At 47.9% G+C, this 22,468-nt stretch overlaps 1 protein-coding gene across 3 annotated transcripts in view; it reads right to left on the bottom strand.

Annotated features, from left to right (window-relative positions):
* Positions 1–745: 745 nt before the first annotated feature.
* Positions 746–22,468, bottom strand: part of ZNF341 (zinc finger protein 341) — a 43,140-nt gene continuing 21,417 nt past the window's right edge. For all 3 annotated transcript variants that reach the window (XM_065892550.1, XM_065892554.1, XM_065892551.1), the window contains 8 exons: positions 21,335–21,528; positions 20,384–20,574; positions 15,569–15,777; positions 8,977–9,073; positions 7,197–7,329; positions 4,095–4,206; positions 3,770–3,840; positions 746–1,977 (listed from right to left, as the gene is read on the bottom strand). In XM_065892550.1, coding sequence (XP_065748622.1) covers positions 1,448–1,977; positions 3,770–3,840; positions 4,095–4,206; positions 7,197–7,329; positions 8,977–9,073; positions 15,569–15,777; positions 20,384–20,574; positions 21,335–21,528 — 1,537 coding nt within the window. In that variant the 3' untranslated portion in view covers positions 746–1,447. The remainder of the gene's footprint in view (positions 1,978–3,769; positions 3,841–4,094; positions 4,207–7,196; positions 7,330–8,976; positions 9,074–15,568; positions 15,778–20,383; positions 20,575–21,334; positions 21,529–22,468) is intronic.

Below are 22,468 nucleotides of genomic sequence, written 5' to 3'. Positions count from 1 at the left end.
TTTCTGTCCCCATCAGTCCCTCCCCTGGCCCTTCTGAGGGCTGGGTACGCTTACCGCCCTTACCCCCTCAGCTGGGCACTGCTGCCTCACTCATCCCTCCCACTGCATCACACCCTTCCTGAGGATGTGGGGAACTCGACCTTGCTCTGAGCTCCAGCCACAGGCCCACACACAGATGTCTGAGGGATATCAGCCTTCAGGGAAACTCAGCGATCAAATTGAGTCTGACAGTCCTCCCGCCTCCTGCCCTGTTCCATCTCAGCCTCAGAGTCCTCTCCTGTAACTGAGGTAATGTGGCCCAGCAGGGTGGTGGTGAAGACAAATAAGAAAGCACAGGTGAAGGCCCATTTTCTCCCTCCCTGTCTCCTAGGCAGCCTAGTTTGCTTCCCCCCTGGACTAGCTGGAGATGCGGAAGGGAATGCTGGATGTGGGGGCACCTATGGCCATCCAGAGGCCTGCTCAAAATGGTCCTCTGACTCTGGTTAGAGTTTCTGATTCCAAAGGGTTTTATGGCAAGGCCCAGGACCCTGCATTTTCAAAAGTGAGTTATAAACCCCTTCCTCCAGGGGTTTCCATGGGATATATTCTGAAATAACTGTTCTGGATGCACCAAACCTCCCTATGGCAATCGGGGTAGCGTAGCTGTGTGAGGAGCCAAGTGACCCCTCAGCCCACACAAGCTTTGGTGGGGGGAATGCTGCCACCTAGGGGCTAAGAAAGAAACTGCCAAAGCTAGGGCCTGAGCCATATTGATAAAAACATTTATTGAGCACTTTCTGAGTGCCGGGCACTATGCCAAACTCTATGCCAAACTCTTTGTACATTTCATCATACTGTATCCCGATGACAGCCCTATGAGGTAGTACTGTCATAAGCCCCATTGTACAGATGAGGAATGCGGGGCTCAGAGAGGTGAAGTGACTTACCCAAGGTCACACAGCAAGTAAGTGTCAGCGCTTGGATCTGAATCCAGATCTGGCTCACAGCTGAACTCTAACCACAACACTTGAGTGCCTCCTACATGCCTACATCAGAGTCGTCTGGGGATGCTGGGAGAACTGCACGTGAAAAGGTTTAACAGGTAAGGGCTCCAAACATATCAGGTCCCTGAAGAGCAGCTTAACTAGAGACTGCCCCTAGGCAGCCTGGAGGAGGGGTGGGTGGGACTCCCCTGTCTTCTCTCTCAGGCAGCCTGACCACCAGCCTGGACCAGCCAGACCCTGGGCCATTTAGGCTCAGCTGCCTCAGATCCCAGAATGCTGCAGGGCTTCCCAGCAGAACAGGGGGCCCAGCGAGGCGACCTTGGTCCAGGGTTTACAGAGCATGTTCCAAAAGGATTTTGACCAATGGCTCACTTCCACTGGGAAGGATCTCTAGTCTGCTCCTAGAGGCCCCGGACCCAAAGGTGAGCATCAGGCAGGATGCGGGAGCGAACACCATGGGTCCATCACTCCGAGGCCTGGATGTAGACAGGCACAGCAAGCATGGCACACGGGCCCTCGGCCCCTGCCTGCAGCTCCGCCAGGGCCAGGTTGGAGCCCAGGCCCTCGGCATGCCCGGGCACCACCAGCTCAGGTTCACCCCCCACTGTCCCACCCACTACGATGGACAGCACAGCATCGGGCTCCGAGAAGGGTGGCTTGCCTGGGGCGGCCTCGGGCACTGGCCCAGGCCCTGTGTCCTTCAGCTCCTCCAGCCCCAGCGGGTCAGGCAGGGGGGTCACCACCTTGCGGCCACCAGTGCTGCCGCTGCGGGGGGCTGCCCTCCTCCGGGGGGGCCGCCGGGCTTGCAGGTCCTTGTCCTTTTGGGGGCCAAGGCGGCAGCGGTGGTCCTTGAGGTACTTGTGGCGGGAAAAGCCCTTGGCGCAGCCGGCACAGCGGAACTTGTAGTTGCCTGTGTGGGCGCGCTGGTGCTCGGCGAGGTGGGCACGGCGACTGAAGGACTTGCTGCACAGGGCGCACTTGTGGAGCTTCATGCCTGGGGAGCGAGGGGAAGGCAGTGAGAGGCACCCAGACCCTTCACCCTGCAATGCTGCCCTGGCACTTGGAACGAAGCCCAGTTCCTCAGCTTGCCCTACGAGCATGGGTGTGATCTGGGCCCTGCTCCCTCCACCCTCATCTCCCACCTTCTCCCAGCCACTTACCCTGTGCCAGCCTCCTGCCTCTGGGCCTTTGCTTGTGCTGTTTCCCCTCTGCCTGGAACAGCAAGCTCAGCCCCTAAACCTTAACTAACTTTGCCAGGTCACCATCATCTCTCTCCTCTCTGGTCTGCCTGCCTCACCCTGGCCGCCTCAGACCATTCCCCACAGGGCAGCTAGAGAGGTCTTGGTAAAACCTCTCCATGACACTCCCTGCTCCAAACCCTCCAGTGATTCCCCAAATTTCCCACAGAGCCGCCTGCAGCTGGCCACCCCCTTCACCTCTCAGACACATCTCCTTCCTCTCCCCCATCTTGTTCTCTGAGCTCCAGGCCTCCCGCCCGCCTTTCCTTGTCTCAAACACCCGCCAGTCTCTTCCCTGCCTGAAGGCTTCGCACTTGCTGCTCCCTCACCCTGGAAGCCATTTCCGGCTCTTCTCCTCCCTCAGGCTCAGCTTTCGTGTCACCTCCTCCGGGAAGCCCTCCCTGATACCCACTTCCCTTCTTTCTCTGCCCGCTCACTCTACTTATTTCCATCTTTGCCCTCAGCATATTTTACTGTAACATACTTACTTGTTTGCTGTTCATTTTCGATCTCTGCCACTAAATGCTAACCTTCCCCAGGAGGGCAGGGTGGGCTTCTGCCTGATTCCCCCATGGCACCCCCAGTGCCTGACACATGGTATTCTCGCAATAGTCACTCACTGGATGAATCACTGGTGCCTCCATATCCACCATGAAGTCAACTCCGTCCCACACACAGACTGTGCCACAGCCCCCTCAGCCTCCCTGGGATGACAGCTCAGAGAGGGGGCAGTGACTTGCCCGAGGCCACCCAGCAGGACAGTGGTAGTGCCAAGAATCAAGCCCAGGCCCTCTGTCTCCAAGTCCTCAATCTACTCTCTTAGTTTTCACACTTTCTTTAGCCACCAGATCCTGTTTATAAACCAGTGGCTGTTAATCAGGGGTGACTTTATTCCCCAAGGATCGTCTGGCTTGTCCCCGGAGACATATTTGGCTGCCAGAACCACGGGGGAGAGGCCAGGGATGCTGCTGAACATCGCACAGTGCACAGGGCAGCCTCCCACAACGAAGAATTATCCAGCCCCAAATATCAATCGTGCCGATAGTGAGAAACCTTGTTCTATAGACCAAGTGGTATGTGGAAAGCCAGCCAAGCTGCTCTGGGGAAGCAGCAGCCCCAGGAGAAGCTCTGCGGAGCCACCGGGAAACTGAGGAGTGGTGTGGAGACCCCCTACTCCACACCCCAGCTTCCTCGCTCTGCCGAGTGGGCCAAGGAACCTCCCTGGCCTTATCTTGGACCCACTCAGAACTGGATCTCCCTCCACACCTGGCCCCACCTCTGTCACACTGGGTGCCTCTCTGGTATACAGTCATCTCCTCCTGAGTCAGCTTCCTCCTCAGCCTGGGGGACTGTGGTTGACTCACCTCCGTACACCCTGAGGACCCAAACGCAGGCCAGGCTCATGGCTCACAGGAGCAAAAGTCTATTGGCTGGAAGGTACCAGGCAGGGAAAATAAGCCTCACAGGATGTGTTTGCTCTTTCTGGGGCTCCTGCCCAGGGGGCTTGAGCTGAACCAGACCCTCCTGGCACGTCCAGGAGCCACTTACCGGAGTGGGAAAGGATATGAGCCTTCAGCTTGTCTGGCCGGTTGAACTCCTTACTGCAGCCCGTGTGTGTCCTAGGATCCAAAACGCTAGTCAGGGGAGCTCACTAAGCACAGGACTCTCTTGCTGGCCCCCCTGCTAGCCCTGGGCAGGATGGACTCGCTCATCCACCCTAAGGGTTGGGCAGGGGAGCAGCATGGGGAGTGAAGCAGCCAGGCAGGACCCAAGACAGGACAGAAGGAGAGAGGGCCTGCAGCCCTCGGCCCTGACCCCCTTCTATCCCACAGCTGGGTAAACCTGCCCCCTCCCACCCACCGTCTCTACTCACGAGAAGGGGCATTTGTATTTCTTGAATGGCTCATGGATCAACATGTGTCTCTTCAGTTTGTCCTTGCGGTTGAACGCGGACTCACACACTGAGCATTTGTAGGGCTTCTCACCTGCAGGAGGAAACACAGATGCGGGACCAAGGGTGCCGTGAGAGGGAGTCTGAATATGGGGCGCAGGGGTCTCCATTAGAGGACAGCAACTCCTCTAGGGAGGTGGCCTGGGGGAATATTGCCTCTCCCTTTCCTCGGACTTTGCTTTGCCAGGGAGAAGAGTAGGCTGTTTCAGTTTGGATGGGCAGGAAGGGCCTCTCTGACGAGGCAACACCTGAGGTGGTGAGGGAGCAAGCCATTCAGGAATGTGGGAGTGAGGGTCCCAGGCAGGAGGAGAGGTGGGGCACTGCATGTGTCTGAGGAACAATGGGGAGGCCCATGTGGCCGGGTTGGAGCAGGAGAGGGAGAATGAGGCAGAAGAGGAGGTGGGCAAGGCAGCCAGGCCCAAAAGGGAGGGCTTGGGAGGCCAAGGTTTTTACTCTGAGCCGGATGAGAAGCCACCAGAGGGGCTGAGCAGAGGAGGGGCAGGATCTGACTCGAGAGTCTCACAGGCTCCTTCTGGCTGGCTGGGTGTAGAGAACAGATTGAGGGCGTGAGGGTGGAGGCAGGAAGGAGGCTGGTACAAGAAATGGGAAGTGGCCAAGTACGGGTGATGTTCAGAAAGCAGAATCGGCAGCCCTTGCCAACGGACTGGCTGTGGGGCATGAGAGAATCTAAGGCGTGGGCTGGGTGGATGGCCGTGACATTTACTGAAATGGGGTCCACCATAGGGGAGGGGGGAATTACACCTTATCTGGTTGAATCCTTGCAACAAACCATAAGGTAAGTCCTAGAAGAGAAAACTTAGGTTCCTGGTCTACACCTAGTGTTTGGGGGAAGTAAGACTCCAGCCCAGGGCTTCCCTGGTGGCGCAGTGGTTGAGAGTCCGCCTGCCGATGCAGGGGACACGGGTTCGTGCCCCTGTCCGGGAAGATCCCACATGCCGCGGAGCGGCTGGGCCCGTGAGCCATGGCCACTGAGCCTGCGCGTCCGGGGCCTGTGCTCCGCAGCGGGAGAGGCCACAGCAGCGAGAGGCCCGTGTACCACAAAAAAAAAAAAGACTCCAGCCCAGCAGTGTGACCCAGAGTTCACCTGAGTTGCCCCAGATTGTCTACTGCAGAACCCATGCGTGGGGTTGGGGCTGAGGGGTGGCATGGAGAGCAGCTCTCACCTAACAGGGGTCAGGGGTCAGAAACTGCCCTTTGGAAAAGGGCTGTTACTGGGTTGCTTTACTTCCTGCCATTATTCCTCTCTGTTCTCCTCTCTGGGATGAATAAAGTACTTTTGAAAAATGCCAACCCAATGATTGAGGAAATTCTGGTCCTTACAATGGAATGTTCTGCAGTCATTAAAAAGATTAAGGTCGATCTGTGTTTCCTGATCTGGAAAGATCTCCTGGCTATATTGCTAGGGGGAAAAGAAAAGTGTAGGACAGCTTAATACAGTCTCATTTTTGTTAGAAAAAAATACAATCCCCATACTCCAAAAAAGCCCTGGCCATATGGGTTTGTATCGACACAGAATATGCAGGGAGAAAGGTAGGGGAGGGTACACACCAAACTGTCAGTAGCAATTAAGATTTGAAGGGGGAATTTAACATTTTACTTTAGGTACTTCCATACTGCTTCCATTTTTACAAAAAGTATGTATTACTTTTGAATAATAATAATTATTTTAAAAACCAAAAAGAAAGCAATTTGGTAGTATCTATCAAAATTGCCAATGAAGTTACTTTTTTTCTTCTTTTATCATAAATATGAAATATATATAACAGAAAATTTACCATTTTAACCATCTTTAAGTGTACACTTCAGTGGCATTAACTACATTCTTACTGTCATGCTACCGTCACCACTATCCATCTCCAGAACTTTTTCATCATCTCAAACTAAAACTCGGTATTGCATATACATTTTAACCTAGCATTTTTTCCACTGCTAGGAATGTACACCTCAGATATATTCCCAAAAGCTTGTCAAGAGACCCACACAGCATTGTGTATACAAACTAACAGCTGAAAAAATAAGTTAAGTGTCCATCCACAGGGAACTAGTTAAATCAAAGATAGTAAACGCAGGAGAATACCATGCAGCTGCGAAAAAGAAGGTGCCATTAGGAACATCTTCAAGGTACTTGAGAAGTGAAGAAAAATGGCACATAATAGAGTTATAACATGTGCCTCTTTGTGTAAAAGTAAGCACATGTTTTGTATGGATGTAAAATAAAACTAGAATGTCCCAGATGAGACCACTAACAGTGATCACCTTTGAGGAGGGGAATTAGGATCACTCTTCAAACTGCAAACTCCAAGTCACAAACTGATGGTGGTTATTTTAACAACTAAAACTGTACAGATAGAAAATATTGTTTTGTGAAACTTCTGTTTCAGTATATTCTGTGTGTAAGTATGTGTTTCCTGGGTTGCATATAGAATGTATTTTTTACCGTACACCGTAGTAAAAAAAAAAAGGATTGTCCATCTGAGGAGAGATGCTTTTGTATTATCAAGGATTTTTTTCCTCAGGTTTTCTCAATCTTTAGACTGTTTTCAGTATAAAGCAGAACAGAATTTTTTAACTAATAAAAAACATTTTAAAGCTTAAAAGAAAATAAAGTGTCGATGTATCTCAGCTGGGGAACTAAGGAGAGAGGGTTCTATCCAGGTTTGGGAGGGAATTTTGCATCGAGCACAACGCCCCCACCCCCAGGGGCTCAGAATGGCCTCAGGGGCAGAGCCATGAGTCCCCCCCCACCCGCCTCCCGAGGCTCATCTCCACTCTAGTGTTGGTGGGAACCCCTTGTTCACTTGAGGGGGCAGGCAGGGGCCAGGAAGGGGATGGGAAGCAGGGATGAAGAGAGGGAGGGGATGGGCAGGAGGGGGCTCAGGAAGAAGGCTGAAGGAGATGGGGAGGAAGGCCAGAGGGGGATGGGAAGGGGAACAGAGAGGGTGTCTGGAGGGAGGGGAAGGGGGAGGGGACTGAGCAGGAGTTGGTGGGGGACAGGGTACCCACCTGAGTGGATGTGAGCGTGCAGTTTGAGGTAGTGCTCCCGCCGGAAGAACTTCTTGCACACCTGGCACTTGAACCTGCCCCCGCTGCCGTGGGTGGGCAGGTGACGCCGCAGGTAGCGTTCACAAGGAAACACCTGGCAGAACAGAGGAGTCAGCGTCAGGTCTGACTCACCAGCCCTCACCACGTTATGAGCTCAAGGGGCCCCTCGTTACCAGCCCTTACAGAAACATCTTCCTTTCTGCCCACCGGGGGTCAAGGCCCACAGTGTCAAGCTCAGCCATTAGACCCTCATGGCTCCCACTACTCACCCATAAGCCCAGTCAAGACACGCATGCCCTGAGCTTCTGCCCAGGCTGTTGTTTCTACCCAGGGAGCCTTTCTCTTAGCCTGACAAACTCCTACTCATCCTTTAAGACCCAACTCAGGTCACTGCTCCTGTGAAGCCCTCCCTGACTCCTCAATGCCACACCAGGCAAAGCAAATTCCGCCCTTGAATGTCCACCCATATTTTTAAAGTCAGCGTCTAACTTATTGAAACACGGCCCTTTGCTTGTACGGGATCTCCAAGAGGGCAGAGAGGGGCTTTCATTCCTCAGCACAGGGCCTGAATCAAATGACTGACAAGCAAAGGAATGAATGAAAAAATGAACAAATAACTGAAGAAATAAATGGAAAGGTAATAAAAAGCCAGAAAACACAGAAGCCAAAATCTCTTTCCTCCCCAGGCATAGGAAAAGCATTTGTTCGTTTTTTCATTCATCTGATACAGAGAAGTGGTCAAGGACACAGACCCATCAACTTACTAGCCCCATCATTTCCCAGCTGGATGACCTTTCTGTGCCTCGGTTTCCCTGTCTATAAAATGGAGACAGTAATAATTTGCCTACCTCCTAGGGTTAAATGCGCCCGTTCAGACAAAATGCTCAGAATAGCATCTGGCACATGGTTCTTGCTAATTTACGATACCTTTTATTCAGACCACAAATTCCAAACCCCTAAATTAGGCTATATAATTAGAAACATCTACAATGAGGCCAAAGTGAAACCAGGGCTGTCTGTCCTGGAAAATCTGCCTCATAAGGTTGTAAGAAAATGAGTAGAAAAAAAAAAAAAAAAAAAAAAAGAAAATGAGTAGAACAAAGAAACCAGTTAAACACACCAGGGGGATGCAATCTGCAAAATCCAGACTTCAGGAAACTCCACAGGACCGATGGCCCAGTTTCTTCAACAAATACATTAAAAGAAAAAAGAAAGGAGCATCGATGGGGGGAATCTGTAGATTAACAGAAACTTTGGTCGTATCAACCAATCACAATATACCGACCTGATTCAAACAAACTTTACAAAAATTATGTTTTTGGGAAAAGTGGAAAATGGAACACTGCCTGGATATTTGATGATATGAAGGGCCAGGCTTTAGTGAGGGCTTCCAGATCCACTGAAAACAAGAACCAGTAATAACAAGGATGATAAGACATCAGGAAGCTGGAGGCCGCTGTTCAGATGCTGGGCCTGGGCCCAGGAGAGGCCTCACTCCACGTCAGCCGGGCCTGGCCCGCCTGGCCCAGCAGTAGCACTGGGATGGCCACGGGTGGTGTCCAACGGGTGAGACGGGCCAGGCAGAGCTCTCGCTCTTCAAAGGCAAAGTCGTCTGCGGAGACAACCTCAAGCTTGGCCTGCACGTGTGTTGAGGCAGGAGGGGAGAAGGAGACAGTGGGGTCTTCACTCCATCACCTCTCGCCCCTATTTTCGCCCAGCCAGCAAGGGCAGGGTTCCCCACCTTTTGGCAGTGCGGGCAGGGGAAGTTGTGAGTGGCGGTCTGCAGGTGGTGCTCCAGCGCCTCCGGGGTGGAGTACTTGTTGACGCATTTGACACACCTACATGGGGAGGAGCAGAGAAGTGAGAGAGCTGTGTTCTCGGCTGGATGCCCCAGCAGGCGTGGGAACCGGGCCACTCCCTGCCCCCAACACCAGGAGGCAAAATCCCACATCTGATTCATTCTCGAATCGGTCCATTCTTCTCGCTTGCCACCGCCTCCATCCTAATCCAAACCATCTTGCTCGAACATGTGCAGTAGCCTCCTCCCTGCCCTAATTCATTCTCCACAGGGGAGCCAGCAGGAGCCTTTAAAAATCAAAATCACAGTTTACCCTTCCCCCTCCCCATATCCTCAAGTCCATTCTCTAGTAGGTCTGTGTCTTTATTCATGTCTTGTCCCTAGGTTCTTCATGACCTTTTTTTTTTTCTTAGATTCCATATATATGTGTTAGCATACAGTATTTGTTTTTCTCTTTCTGACTTACTTCACTCTGTATGACAGACTCTAGGTCCATCCACCTTACTACAAATAACTCAATTTTGTTTCTTTTTATGGCTGAGTAATATTCCATTGTATATATATGTGCCACAAAGTGAGAGAGTGGCATGGACATATATACACTACCAAACGTAAAATAGATAGCTAGTGGGAAGCAGCCACATAGCACAGGGAGATCAGCTTGGTGCTTTGTGACCACCTAGAGGGGTGGGATAGGGAGGGTGGGAGGGAGGCAGATGCAAGAGGGAAGAGATATAGCAACATATGTATATGTATAACTGATTCACTTTGTTATAAAGCAGAAACTAACACACCATTGTAAAGCAATTGTACTCCAATAAAGATGTTAATAAAAATAAAAAAATAAAATTATGTGTTTACGACAAAACCTTTTTTTTAAAATAAATTTACTTATTTTATTAAAAAAAAAATCAAAATCAGACCATGTCACACCCTTGCTTAAAAATCCCCACCTTGGCTTACAAGGCCCTACTGGCCTGACTCACTCCCAGCTCTCAGCTTTCACCTTTCCCCATTGCCCATCTCACACCCTCTGCTCCAGGCCCCCCGGTCTCCTGAATGCACCCAGAACACACCAAACTCGACCCCACCTCAGGTTCTTTGTACTTGCTGTTTTTATGACCTGGAACACTCTTCCCCCCAGTCCTCCCCTTGGCAGCACCTGCTCAGCCTTCACATCTCAGCTCAAATGTCACCTCCTCAGAGAGTCCCTCCCCGACCACCCCATCTCAAGGTGCCCCCCAGAACCCAGCCCTAGCCACTTCCTACTATGCTCTCCAGTTGTATTTTCTTCTTAGCAATTATTATCTGGAATCATTTATTTGCTTACTTCTCTGTCTCCTCCACCAGCAAGTGGGCTCTGGAGGCCAGGACCATATCTGTCTTGTTTGGCTTGTTCATAACCTGCTCTGAGCACCAGGGACAATCTCTTACATGAAACAGTCAGACAAGGACCCACTGTAGAGCACAAGGAACTCTACTCAGTACTCTGTAATGGCCTATATGGGAAAAGAATCTAAAAAGGAGTGGATAGATGTATAACTGATTCACTTTGCTGTACACCTGAAACTAACACAACATTGTAAATCAACTATACTCCAATAAAAATTAAAAAACAAAAAAAGTCAGACAGACAAGGATCCAGGTCTGGCTCCTTCCCATCTCTGACCCTCAGTTTCCTTATCCATAAAATGAGGTAGGAATTCCAAGTGGACCTGCCTCTCAGTTTTTCTTAAGATCATAACAAGAGTCAAAGGACACACTGGTGCCAAGCAGCTCATAAACTGCAAAGCCCATAGACATGGTCTTTACTCTAAACATCACTCGCTAACATGCCCACAAAAGAGCAGTTTCAGGCCTCAAGCCGCTCTAAGGAAAAGGTCCCACCGTCCCCCCACCACAGAACATTCACCAGCAAATAGGCCCGTTTACAATGCAGTACCACTGAGGAATGCCAGAGGCAGGTGGGCAATTCAGGTTAAAAACAGAACCATGGACCCTGCCATCTGTACACCAGGGCACGTGGGAAACCCGCAGTCAGGCTGCACCTGTGGTGGGCCCCGGGGACACCCCCTCAGGCCACACCCTGAAAACCACAAGCTAAATGCCTCCAGATGGCAAGAAAGAAGGAGCAGGAGAGGTGAGAGCAGAGCTACCAGGAGGGCAGAGACCTGGTGAGCTAGTGGGAGGAAGAAAACAGGAATCGCACAGGCTCCGGCAGCAAGGATGCAGTTTCGCAGCACCATTAAATGAAAACTCCCTGCCAGAAACGCCACCCTAACTATGTCACCCAAAGTAACATCCCCAGCACCAGGCCAAACCAGAGTCATGTGTCTCCTGATACAGCACGCTGAGAAAGACACAGCGTCGCTTTGTGATACTCCTGCCAAAAGTGCCAATCCTGGCTCCACCCTGAGGTCAAATCAGACAAACCCAAACTGAGGGCATTTTACAAAATTACTGGCTTATACTCTTCCAAAATATTAAGGTCATGAAAGACAAAGACAGAATGAGAACTGTTCCAGCTTAAAGGGGACTAAAGAGGCACAACAACCAAATACAATCTGGAATCCTGGATTGGATCCTGAGCCAGAAAAAACATTTTTTTTTCTTTGTCTATAAAGGATGTTATTGGAACAATTAGAAATTTTTGAATAGGGTACATTAGGTAACCGAATTGTATTGATTTAACTTCCTGATCTTGATAACTACACTGTGCTTATGTAAGAGGTTATCCTCATTTTTAGAAAATACACACTAAAGAGAAAGGGTAAAGGAGCATCATGTCTGCAAATTATTCCCAAAAAGCTCAGAATGTGATAAAGTAAGTGTGTAAGGATTGTAATATCGGGGAGATCTGGATGAAGGGTGTATGTGGGAATTCTCTGTACTATTCTTATAACTTTTCTAGAAGTCTAAAATTATGTCAAAATAAGTTTAAAAAGAACACTTCCTGAAAGTGATTGCCTATGGGATGAGGGAGCGGGTCAGGGTGGATGGGGAATTCCTTTTCACTCTATGCCCTCCTGTAGTTTTTAAATATTGCATTGTATGCACATAGCAATTATTTTTTTCAAGTAGGTAATTAATCTTTTTTAAACCCCTCTGTGATCTTTGACCTGAAAAATCACTTCTAGGAATTTATTTACAAATGAGCAAAGATATATGTCCAAAGTTGTTCCTGCAGTGTTGTTTATAATAATGACAAACTGGAAATAACCCAATTAACCTGCAATAAGGAATGAGTTAAATAAACTACAGCCCATCCACATACAATGGAATACTAAGTAGCTGTTTAAAAGACTGAGGCAGGTCTGTTTGTGCTGAGGTGCAAAGATATAAACATTATAGTTTTAAGTGGTAACGCCAAGTATACAGAGTGATCCTATTAAATTTTAGACTGTTTATCAGAAGTTGTGCAACAGGAAGATGGTGTGATGAATTTTCACCAGATTCAATAACTGTGTTTGGGATAACCTAACTCAAATATAGCCTGTGATATTTATAGCTATAAATATGCTTATTACAGATATATATCAAAGGACATGTACCAAGAGGTTAACAGGGTTTTGTTTTTTGTCTTCTTGTGGATTTTTCTAAAAATTCATTTCTGTGCATTGAACATGGATGACTTTTGTAACTAGAAAAAAAAACACATCTTAGTTTTAAAAGGAAAAAGTAAACATACAGCATATATATAGTGACATGTATGAAATTCACTTGAGGGAGTTGGGGAGGCTCCACAGGCAGGCCAAGGCAATGTGGCCCAAAGCAGGCAGAGCAGCCGGACTGACAAGACCTGCCCCCGTGAAAATGGAATGAAACCACCACACCCACTTAAATGTCACCATGAGACAGAAATAAACTCTCACCTTGTTAAAGCCACTGTTATTTTGGGTCCCTGTTACAAGCAACCAAACCTAGATTTAAATTATATAATTAATAAACATTGCAGCAATAATATTTATTGAGTACCTATTACGTTCCAGGCACCATGTCTAACTGCTTCATACTCATCTTACTTGATCCTTATAAATAATCCAATAGGGTAGGCACTATCGTATCACCATTTCACAGGTGAGGAGACTGAAGTTCAGAGTGGCTGAATATCTTGTTGAGGTCATCCATCAGGTATGCAGCTGAGCTCAGATTTGAGCACAGGGAGGTGGCTCCAGAGCTCTTATCATTACCCACTACACCATCCCACCCTTGGGCCATCCAGATGGTGTCCTGCCTCCCTGCACCTTACTCTGGGGCCAGAAGCTCCAATGGCTACAAAGGGCCTCTGACACTCTAAGCTTGGCAAGAGAACCTGGGAGAAGTGATCTACTGCAGGCACAGGGCCATCATGGGGCTCAATTCTCAGCCTGTGAACTCCAAAACCAGAGCTATGAGGCTTCCACAGTCCAAGACAAGAGTTTGAATCCCAGCTCGTACTGACGTTGTTACTCTGGTAGGCAGGTCACTTCTCCTCTCTGAGCCTCAATGTCCTCATCTTCAAAATGGGGAGAACACCACAGCTATGGACTGAATGGTGTCCCTCAGAAATCTGAATGTTAAAGTCCTGACCCTCAATGTAATGGTATTTGCAGATGGAGCCTTTGGGTAGTGATTAGGTTTAGATGAGATCATGAGTGTGGGATCCTCCAGGTAAGGTTAGTGCCCTTATAAGAAAAGACCAGACAGAGGATGCCCTCTCTCTCTCATGTGTCTATAATATTTTGTTATAGCCACCTCAGCTGACTGATACAACCTACCTCCCAGGATTGCGGGGATCAATGTCCCTAAGTCAGGCCAAGGCACCTAGTAGTTGCTCCCTTCCTTTTACTCGGCATCTCACTCTAGAGAGACACACAGCTACAGGGACTTATAGAATATCCACAGATTGGAATGGCAAAAGCAAAAGAAAATGCTCTCTGAGAACAAATGAGAATTACTCATCATTATCCAGAAATCTCTACCCCTTAGCTGGTCAGAGCTTCACCTGGTTTTCCTGCCTCTTTGGCCCCATTTCCCAATCTCCCTCAGGGTCATTTGCCCTACATCCCATTTCTCAAGCCCCAGTCCCCCTGCCAACTTCTCAAAGCTCTTGTGACTTCTAAAAGGCCCTCATGCCCTGGCCCCACTTTCTCTCCCAGGCCCCATCTAAACATCTCCTCCCCCTTCCATTCCACAGAACAGTCATTCTAAACCATATGCTATTTTATTTTATATCGCTACACCTGCTGTTCCTCCTGCTAGGAATGCACTTCCCACTACCCACTGTCTACCTGGCAAACTCCTACCCATCCTTCAAAACCCAGTTCAGATATCATTGTTCCTGGGACACCTTTGCTGCCCTACCTCCCACTTTGCGTAATATGTCTATGATAGCATTTTATCACAGTATATCCTAAGCATATATACACTCCTGTCTCCCTAAGCAGCCCATGCATTCTAAACTCAAGGTCTGTATTTACTTATTTTTGAACCCCAGAAGCCTCACCCAGGAGTTAGAGGGGGGCCCCATTAACAGAGGTCATCAGCTAAGTCTGTGCAGACACAAGTTTGTACAGAGAAGCAAAAGCCATTCTAACATGAAAATATTCACTAATGGACTAGAAGAAGTCCCTAGACAAACACTCCAATTTTTTTTTCACTATCCCCATGCACTACGTGCTGGGTTTTGTGAGGCAGCGGCTCCCAAGAGACATAAGGGAAATGCGTGGCGAAATGAATGCAGAGCAAAAATGAGGGGTTCCACCAAGTCATGAAAGTGATGCTGGATGAAACCATTGGCATATGAGAGTCTAGAAGAGGGACCAGAAAGCAATCGAGGAAGAGAAACTCTACAAGGATGATCACAGGATCGATGGCTCCAAAGACAATGATCTGAAGATCTAAGGACTAAAAGCATGAGGCAAAACGGAGGGAGCCCTTCATCATTTCTGCCAAAGGGACCTTCTTTATGACTGAAACAGAAAACTACAACAATGTAAAGGGTTGTCAGAAAACTACCCCCAATGAAATCTACATTTGATTCATTCCTTGTCCATTCTAAGAATCAGCATATAGCTTCAACTTTAACCTAAATTTTACAGATTATAAAACAAATGAATCTTATTTTTATGATTTTTGCTTTCAGATTTTGCTTTCAGACTTGTTCATTTTTTCATTTAAGAATCAGCGTACCATTCCAACTGTAACCTAAATTGTGTAGACTATCAGACGGAGTACTATTTTCATAATATTTTACTTTAGAAAAAAAACAAATCTTTTTCCCATTATGAACAAGGAAAGAACATTGGCTTCCCTTTTTTAAGATTTTTTTTCTTTTTTTTTTAGGATAACTGTCTGCCAAGTTGAAGAATGATATAAGGCGGGCCAGCATCTCTTGCCCCCTTCAGTGCCAAGACACAGAACCCTCTCTGCCAGGCTGGACCCTGGAGCCTCAGATTCCCTTTTGAGATGTCCCACTGGTCCTGAGCAGTCAGAACCACCAAGGGACCAGACCCCTGGGCTCCCTGCAGGGAGAGGGAAAAGGGAGGGCACGTACTTGTAGACGGCACTGTCCTTCTTGGGGCTGTGCTGGGGCAGGAGGCTGTGTGAGTACTGATGCACACCCAGGTCGTAAAGTGAGGGGAAGTCCTTGCCACAGAGGTGGCAACGGTAGCTCAGCTCCTCCTGGTGGCTCTTGATGTGCTCCAGAAAAGTGTCGAGCTTTGGGAATGTCTGCGCGCAGCTTTTGACCACACACTTGTACACCTTGAGGGAAGAGGCAGGGTCGGTGAGGAAAGGCAGGAGAGCTGCTCCACTGCCGCCCCCTGCCCTGTGGCATCCACCTCGAACACTGCTTGTGGAAGACCCAACCGCTGTTTCCCTGCTCCCCTGCTGCTGCAGCCTTGGTCTTATTTTGATTAGAGGGTCCCCTCCTCTCAGCCAGTCACAATGGGCCCATTACCCTCCCTGCAGGCTCTGTGTGGTCTGGGTATGCTTAAGAAAAAATATCCAAAACCTGGAATGATAACATCTTGAAAAGACGTGAAAAGATGACATGACGTCCTTCCAATGTCATGCTAGAATAGTGGCTCTCCAACTTGAGCCTGCATCACGATAACAGATTATCCTACTCCCAGCGAATCTGATTCAGCAGGTCTGGGTGGCCTGAATATGTGCATTCCTACCAAGTGCCCAGGTGATGCTGAAGCTGCTGGGCCAGGGACCTCAATTTGAGAACTGCTGTCTGGCAGGCAGTTAGGTAAAGGCAGTTAAGCCACTGGGGGTCATCTCACCCTCTGGGTGATGTGACTTGTTTTGACTGTTTACTACTGATTAGGACCCAGACTCTAAAGTTAAATGTCAACTTGTAGAAAACTGATCCAATGTAAATGATTTTTCTCATGTAGAAAAGATAACTCCAAAGGTTTTGGTGCCCTGAAGACATTAACCAGATTTGTATCTAACTTAGTAATCTTATTTCAGGATTCCTTTTTTTCACTGACACAGTTATATAAGGGTATAGATATCAGTGTTTCTTATCCTCTTTTGACTGGCTTTGTCATCCTCCCAGTTCCCTCATTAACGAGTTAAGTAAAATTCTGACTCATGTTCACTATGTTATTTGTATGAGAATGATGTTTTTTAACATTTTGAAAATTATACTTTGACAAGTAGTACACACTCCTCATAGGGCTGCATGACACACTCAGATACAATTCCACATGCCCTTTCTTCCTAATAAAGTGAACCCTGATTTGTTCAGAGTGGCAAGATGCCAAATCAAGTTAAAACATTTGATCCCCTGGCTCCCTTACACCGAGTGTCAGCCATGTGACTCCTTTCTTGCCAATGGTAAGTAGGCAGTAGTCTTTGGGGAAGGAATCACTCCCAGAACAAAAAGGCAAAAGCTTCCTAGGAGAAGTCCCCTCTGTTTTTTGCATTTGTCCTGACTGGAATATAGATGTGATGACTGGAATATAGATGTGATGACTGGAGGTATAGCAGCCATCTGGCAACCTTGAGGATGAAAGCCACATGCTAAAGATGGCAGAGCAGAGAGCCAAGAGAACCCTGCTATATAAGCCCAATGCTACCTACTTATGGACCTCTTGTGATGTGAGAGGATAAAAACTCTAACCAGTAAGCCAGTTATCTATTATTTCCAGCATGACAATGCACTCCTAAATGACAGAGCATATGCACCGGCTCTGACCAATGAGAGGTCTACAGAAGTCTTCTGGGAAAGGTTTCCTTGCTTCTAAAGAAGACACAGAAAATACAACCCCTTTATGCTCACGGATAATACTGTGTTTGATCTTCTGCCTAGGAAGAGTGACTACCATCACAGGACCACAGGCAAACCACCAGCAGGGGACAAGGCCACACCCTGAGATAGTGGAGACAAGAGCTAGAAAGACACAGGGTCCTTGATGCTGGGTTGAGTCAACTGACTGTCTCAGGCCCAGAGCTGCCCTATCTTGGGTTTTCTTGTTATGTGAGATAACAAACTTCCTAATTGTTTAAGCTAGTTTGAGTCAAAGTTTTCTGTGATTTTCCCCCAAACATATCCTAACTTAACTCCATCAATCTCCCTGCTAAGAATCTATCATAAGGGGACTTCCCTGGTGGCGCAGTGGTTAAGAATCCTCCTGCCAATGGAGGGGACACGGGTTCGATCCCTGGTCTGGGAAGATCCCACATGCCACAGAGCAACTAAGCCTGTGCGCCACAACTACTGAGCCTGCGCACCACAACTACTGAAGCCTGCGCTCCCTAGAGCCCATGCTCCGCAACAAGAGAAGCCACCACAGTGAGAAGCCCATGCACCGCAACGAAGAGCAGCCCCTGCTCGCTGCAACTAGAGAAAGCCCATGCTCAGCAGCGAAGACCCAACACAGCCAAAAGAAAAAAAAAAAGAATCTATCATAAGGAAGAAGTCAGAGATGTGGACAAAGATTTGATTACAACAGTGTTCACAACAGTTTTGTTTATAATAGCAAAACTCAGGAAGTAACCTAAATGTTCAACAATAGGGAATTTTAAAAAATGTAGCCATTGGGAATTCCCTGGTGGTCCAGTGGTTGGGACTCCACTGCTTCCACTGCAGCGGGTACAGGTTCGATCCTTGGTCAGGGAACTAAGATCCCTCGTGCCACGTGGCATGGCCAAAAAAAAAAAAATGTAGCCGTTAAAAATTATGTTTTGTTTTGTTTTTTTAAATAGTGACATGGAGACTTCCCTGGTGGTCCAGTGGTTAAGAATCTGCCTTCCAATGCAGGGGACACGGGTTTGATCCCTGGTCAGGGAACTAACATCCCACACGTGGCGGGGCAACTAAGCCCGCGCGCTGCAACTACTGAGCATGCAAGCCACAGCTAGAGAGCCCGTGTGCTGCAACTGCAGAGCCCACGCACTCTGGAGCCCAAGCGCCACAACTAGAGAGAGAAAACCCGCACACCACAACCAGAGAAAAGCCCACTAGAGAGAAGCCATGTGCCGCCACTAAGCCCTGACACAGCCAAAAATTAATTAAATAAATAAATATTTTTTAAAAATAGTGACATGAGTAAATGCTCAGAATATAAAATTAGATTCAAAAACAAAAAGGACAAGAAAATGTACACCGAGTGAAAAAAGTCAGTCTCAGAAGGCCACATACTTGACGATTCCACATATACAACATTCTCAAAATGACAAACTTATAAGGACAGAGAACAGATTAATTTTAGTGGTTTCCAGAGGCCAGGGATGTTGATGAGGAGCGTGGGTGTGACTACAAAAACCCAGCACAAGGGAGTCTCTGTGGTGATGGAATCCTTCTGTATCGTGATTGCAGTGGTGACTACTCAAATCTACACAGGTGATAAAATGACATAGAACTATACATACACTTTATATCAAAGTCAGTTTCCTATTTATGATACTGTGCTCTGGTTATGTAAGAAGTAACCATCGAGGGGAACTGACTGAAGGGTACGAGGGACCTCTCTATACCATCTTTGCAACTTCCTGAGAACCTATAATTCTTTAAAAAGTCTTTTAAAAAGCTATCTCAGAAAAAAAAGCATACTTCAAAATTATATATGTGTACAGATCCCAATTATAATTTTTATAAAAACAGAAAATCTACAAAACATACTGCATTTTGGGCTGCATTCATGGGAGGACACATTGCAAGGTGGTTAATGACATGGGGTTTGGAGTCAAATCAACCTGGCTTTGAAGCCTGACTCCGTCACTTACTGGCAGTGTGACTTAGGATGGGTCACTTCACCTCTCTGTGCTTCAGTTTCTTCACCTGGATATACTGAAAATGCCTATCTCTAAGGTTGTCATGAGAAGTAAATAAAGTATTGAATGTAAGGCACTTAGCAGAATACCCAGCATATAATAAATAGTAAATATTAACCTAAGCATTCTTCAGACTTTTCTGAATTTTCTAATCTTACATTGGGTATATGATACTTTTATAAGGAGAAAAATAACTAATAAAGATTATTTAAAAAAAATAAAGACTGGAATAGAGTTACCATATAACCCAGCAATTCCACTCCTAGGTTTATACCCAAGAGAATTGAAAACATATGTTCATACAAAAACTTGTACACAAATGTCCACAAAAGTATTAGTCATAAAAGCCAAAAAGTAGAAACAACCTAAATGTCTATCAACTGATAAAAGGATATTCAAAATGTGCTATATCCATACAACAGAATATTATTTGGCAATAAAAAGGAATAAAGTACTGATACATGTTACAACACAAACGAAAACATTATCTCAAAAGACCACGTACTATATGATTCCATTATTAAATGTCCACAACAGGTAAATCCATAGAGTCAGAAAACGGATCAGTGGTTGCCTGGGGCTGGGAGTAGGGGGGTGTGACTACTAACAGGTATAAAGTTTCCAGGGTGATAAAAATGTTCGAGAATTAGTGTGGTGATGGCTGCGTAACATTATGAATAGATTAAAAACTATTAAAGTGTACACTTTAAAAGGGTGAACTTTATGGTATATGAATTATGCCTCAATGGAAAAAAAAAAAGGTTGTAGTCTTAAATCCCCATAGGTAGGTTTTTAGACCCTAGGTCTTCTCAGAGGAGTAAGGATGCCTCCTGTGTCTGGTCCCTTCATTATACGACCCTTGAGAGGTGGGCTTCCTCCCCTGGGCAAGCACCATAACCGCCCAGTAAGCTGGCCCCACCCAGGCAGAACGGACGAGGAAGCTTGGTCCATCATGGTCACATGGTAGCTCAGAGCAGCCGAGGCCCACTCCTGTCCCTTTCTAGGCAGCACCAGTCAAGGCTCACGACTGGAGTCGGTGTTGCCCGCCCACCCCGACCCCTGCTCCCCGCCACCCACTTACCTGCTCATTCTTATGCTGGGTCATGTGGGACTTGAGCTGGAAGTAGGTACTGAACTTGCTGGGGCAGAACTGGCACAGGTAGGAGCTATCGATGAGGACCACCTGCTTGGCCTCCAGCTTGTCCCCCTCCTCCTCGCCTGCTGTGGGCAAGGCCTGGGGCTGCGGGGCACTCGACAGGGTCTGGCCCAACCCTATGGAGAAAGACAGGGAGGGAAGTCACTGAGAAAGGCAGAGGGAGAGCCAGGACAGAGCCACGCCCCTCGGGAAGGACTCCCAGGGCACCTCCTGTGGGCTCCCTTGCATTCACCCCGCCACCTCCCACGAGCTCGGGGTTGGATGCTGTACCCGAGGCCCTGCACTCACACTCAGCTGGTGCACACAGACACAGCCATTCCAGGGGCCAACGTACTGAATACTTACATTCCAGAAGAGCTATGCCTCAAGTCTCCCCTCGCAGGCCTTCCCCTTGGACACTCTAGACCTCTCCGTGGTTGTTAACAACACTGACTGCTACCCCCAGCTGTACTCACAATGCCTCCCAGCTCCTTGTTCCAATTATAAGCATTTGTTTAGTTGTCCTTCCCTCACTCTCCCTGAGGACAGGGGCCTCTGACCTCATGTCCGTAGGCCCAGTGGCCTGGCACACAGTAGGCCTCCCTCCAAATGTTTGCTCAATGCTCAAAGCATGATGTGATCTAAAACATCTCAATAGGCTGGTGCCAGGCACTGTAGGAGTTTTGAAAGAAATGGTTTCTTCTCTAGAGCTCACAAGAACTCAGAGGGCACACACAGAATGGCTAAACAACGCAGTAGGGTAGTTCCAACTGGCAGGTCATGTAAAAGTGGGCATATGTTGCTTGCACATTAGCTGCCTGTGGCTGGCGCTGCTCACCCCCAGGGCTGCATAGGGAGACTCCAGCCAGACACAGCCCAACGGCCACTTCTACCCACCTGTGCTATCCTCATCCTCCTGCCTGCTGGGGTTCAGGGCCATGACCTGTACAGTCACAGAGTTGCGAGAAACGGTGCCACCGCTGCGTCCTGGAGGCCACACCTTGTGGGTCTGCATGTGTTTCTTGACATTAGACTTCTGGGCAAAGGCACGGCCACATGCAATGCACTGGAAGGGCTTCTCACCAGTGTGGCTGCAGACACAAGGCTTGTCAGCACCCGCGTGTCGGAACGGGACTGTGGCCTCAGCCCAGGAGCTCACAGCCACCAGGAAGGCCCAGGCAGAGCGTCCAGATGCTGCTGGCCACCATCCTGACACCATGAGGACAAGCCCTCTTGCTGAGGCAGGCAGACCAGAGACAGACAGACCCTGGGCTCTTGGTGACGTTACTGAGCTGCTGAATCAACCAGCCCTGGAGCTGACCTTCTCTGTGGCCATCTCACATTGTGAGAGAAAACATTTCCTAATTGTTTAAATAGGGATTTCTGGTTTTTGAAGGAGAAGACATCCTAGCTGTCACAGCACAGCACTTGTACCATTATTTAACATCTTCCTTCAAATCAATGTACTTTTTAAAAACTTAATAATTTAAAATGAAGTTTCCTGTTGTTATTATATATGGAAAACCACGTATAAATACAAAGTAACAAAAAAATGCAATTATTTATAAAACAATATTATTAAGATCTATAGGTGCACCATCCAGTAAGATAGACACAAACCACATGGAACTATTTAAACTTATTAAAATAAAGTTAAAAGCTCAGTTTCTCAGTCATACTAACTACATTTCAAGTACTCAGTAGCCATATGCTTACTGGCTACCCTATGGACAGTGGCTATTGGGGCCTTTCCTTCTTTGCAGAAAGTTCTATTGACACACACTAGTGCAGACCAGTGGTTTTCAAGAGAGATTGACTTTGCTCTCCCGGGGACATTTGGCAACGTTTGGAGACATTTTTGGTTGTCACAGCTGAGGAGTGAGGGGTGCTACTGGCATCTAATGGTTAGAGGTCAGGGATGCTGCTAAACATTCTACCAAGCCCCAGGCAGCCCCCAGAGAAAAGCATGATGTGATCTAAAACATCTCAATAGGCTGGTAGACCCTGGTCTAGAGAGAAGCTGCTGCATGC

The sequence above is a fragment of the Phocoena phocoena genome, chromosome 15 (assembly GCF_963924675.1).
Source record: "Phocoena phocoena chromosome 15, mPhoPho1.1, whole genome shotgun sequence".
NCBI classification, from domain to species: domain Eukaryota; kingdom Metazoa; phylum Chordata; class Mammalia; order Artiodactyla; family Phocoenidae; genus Phocoena; species Phocoena phocoena.
This window is presented reverse-complemented; position numbering and strand designations above follow the sequence as displayed.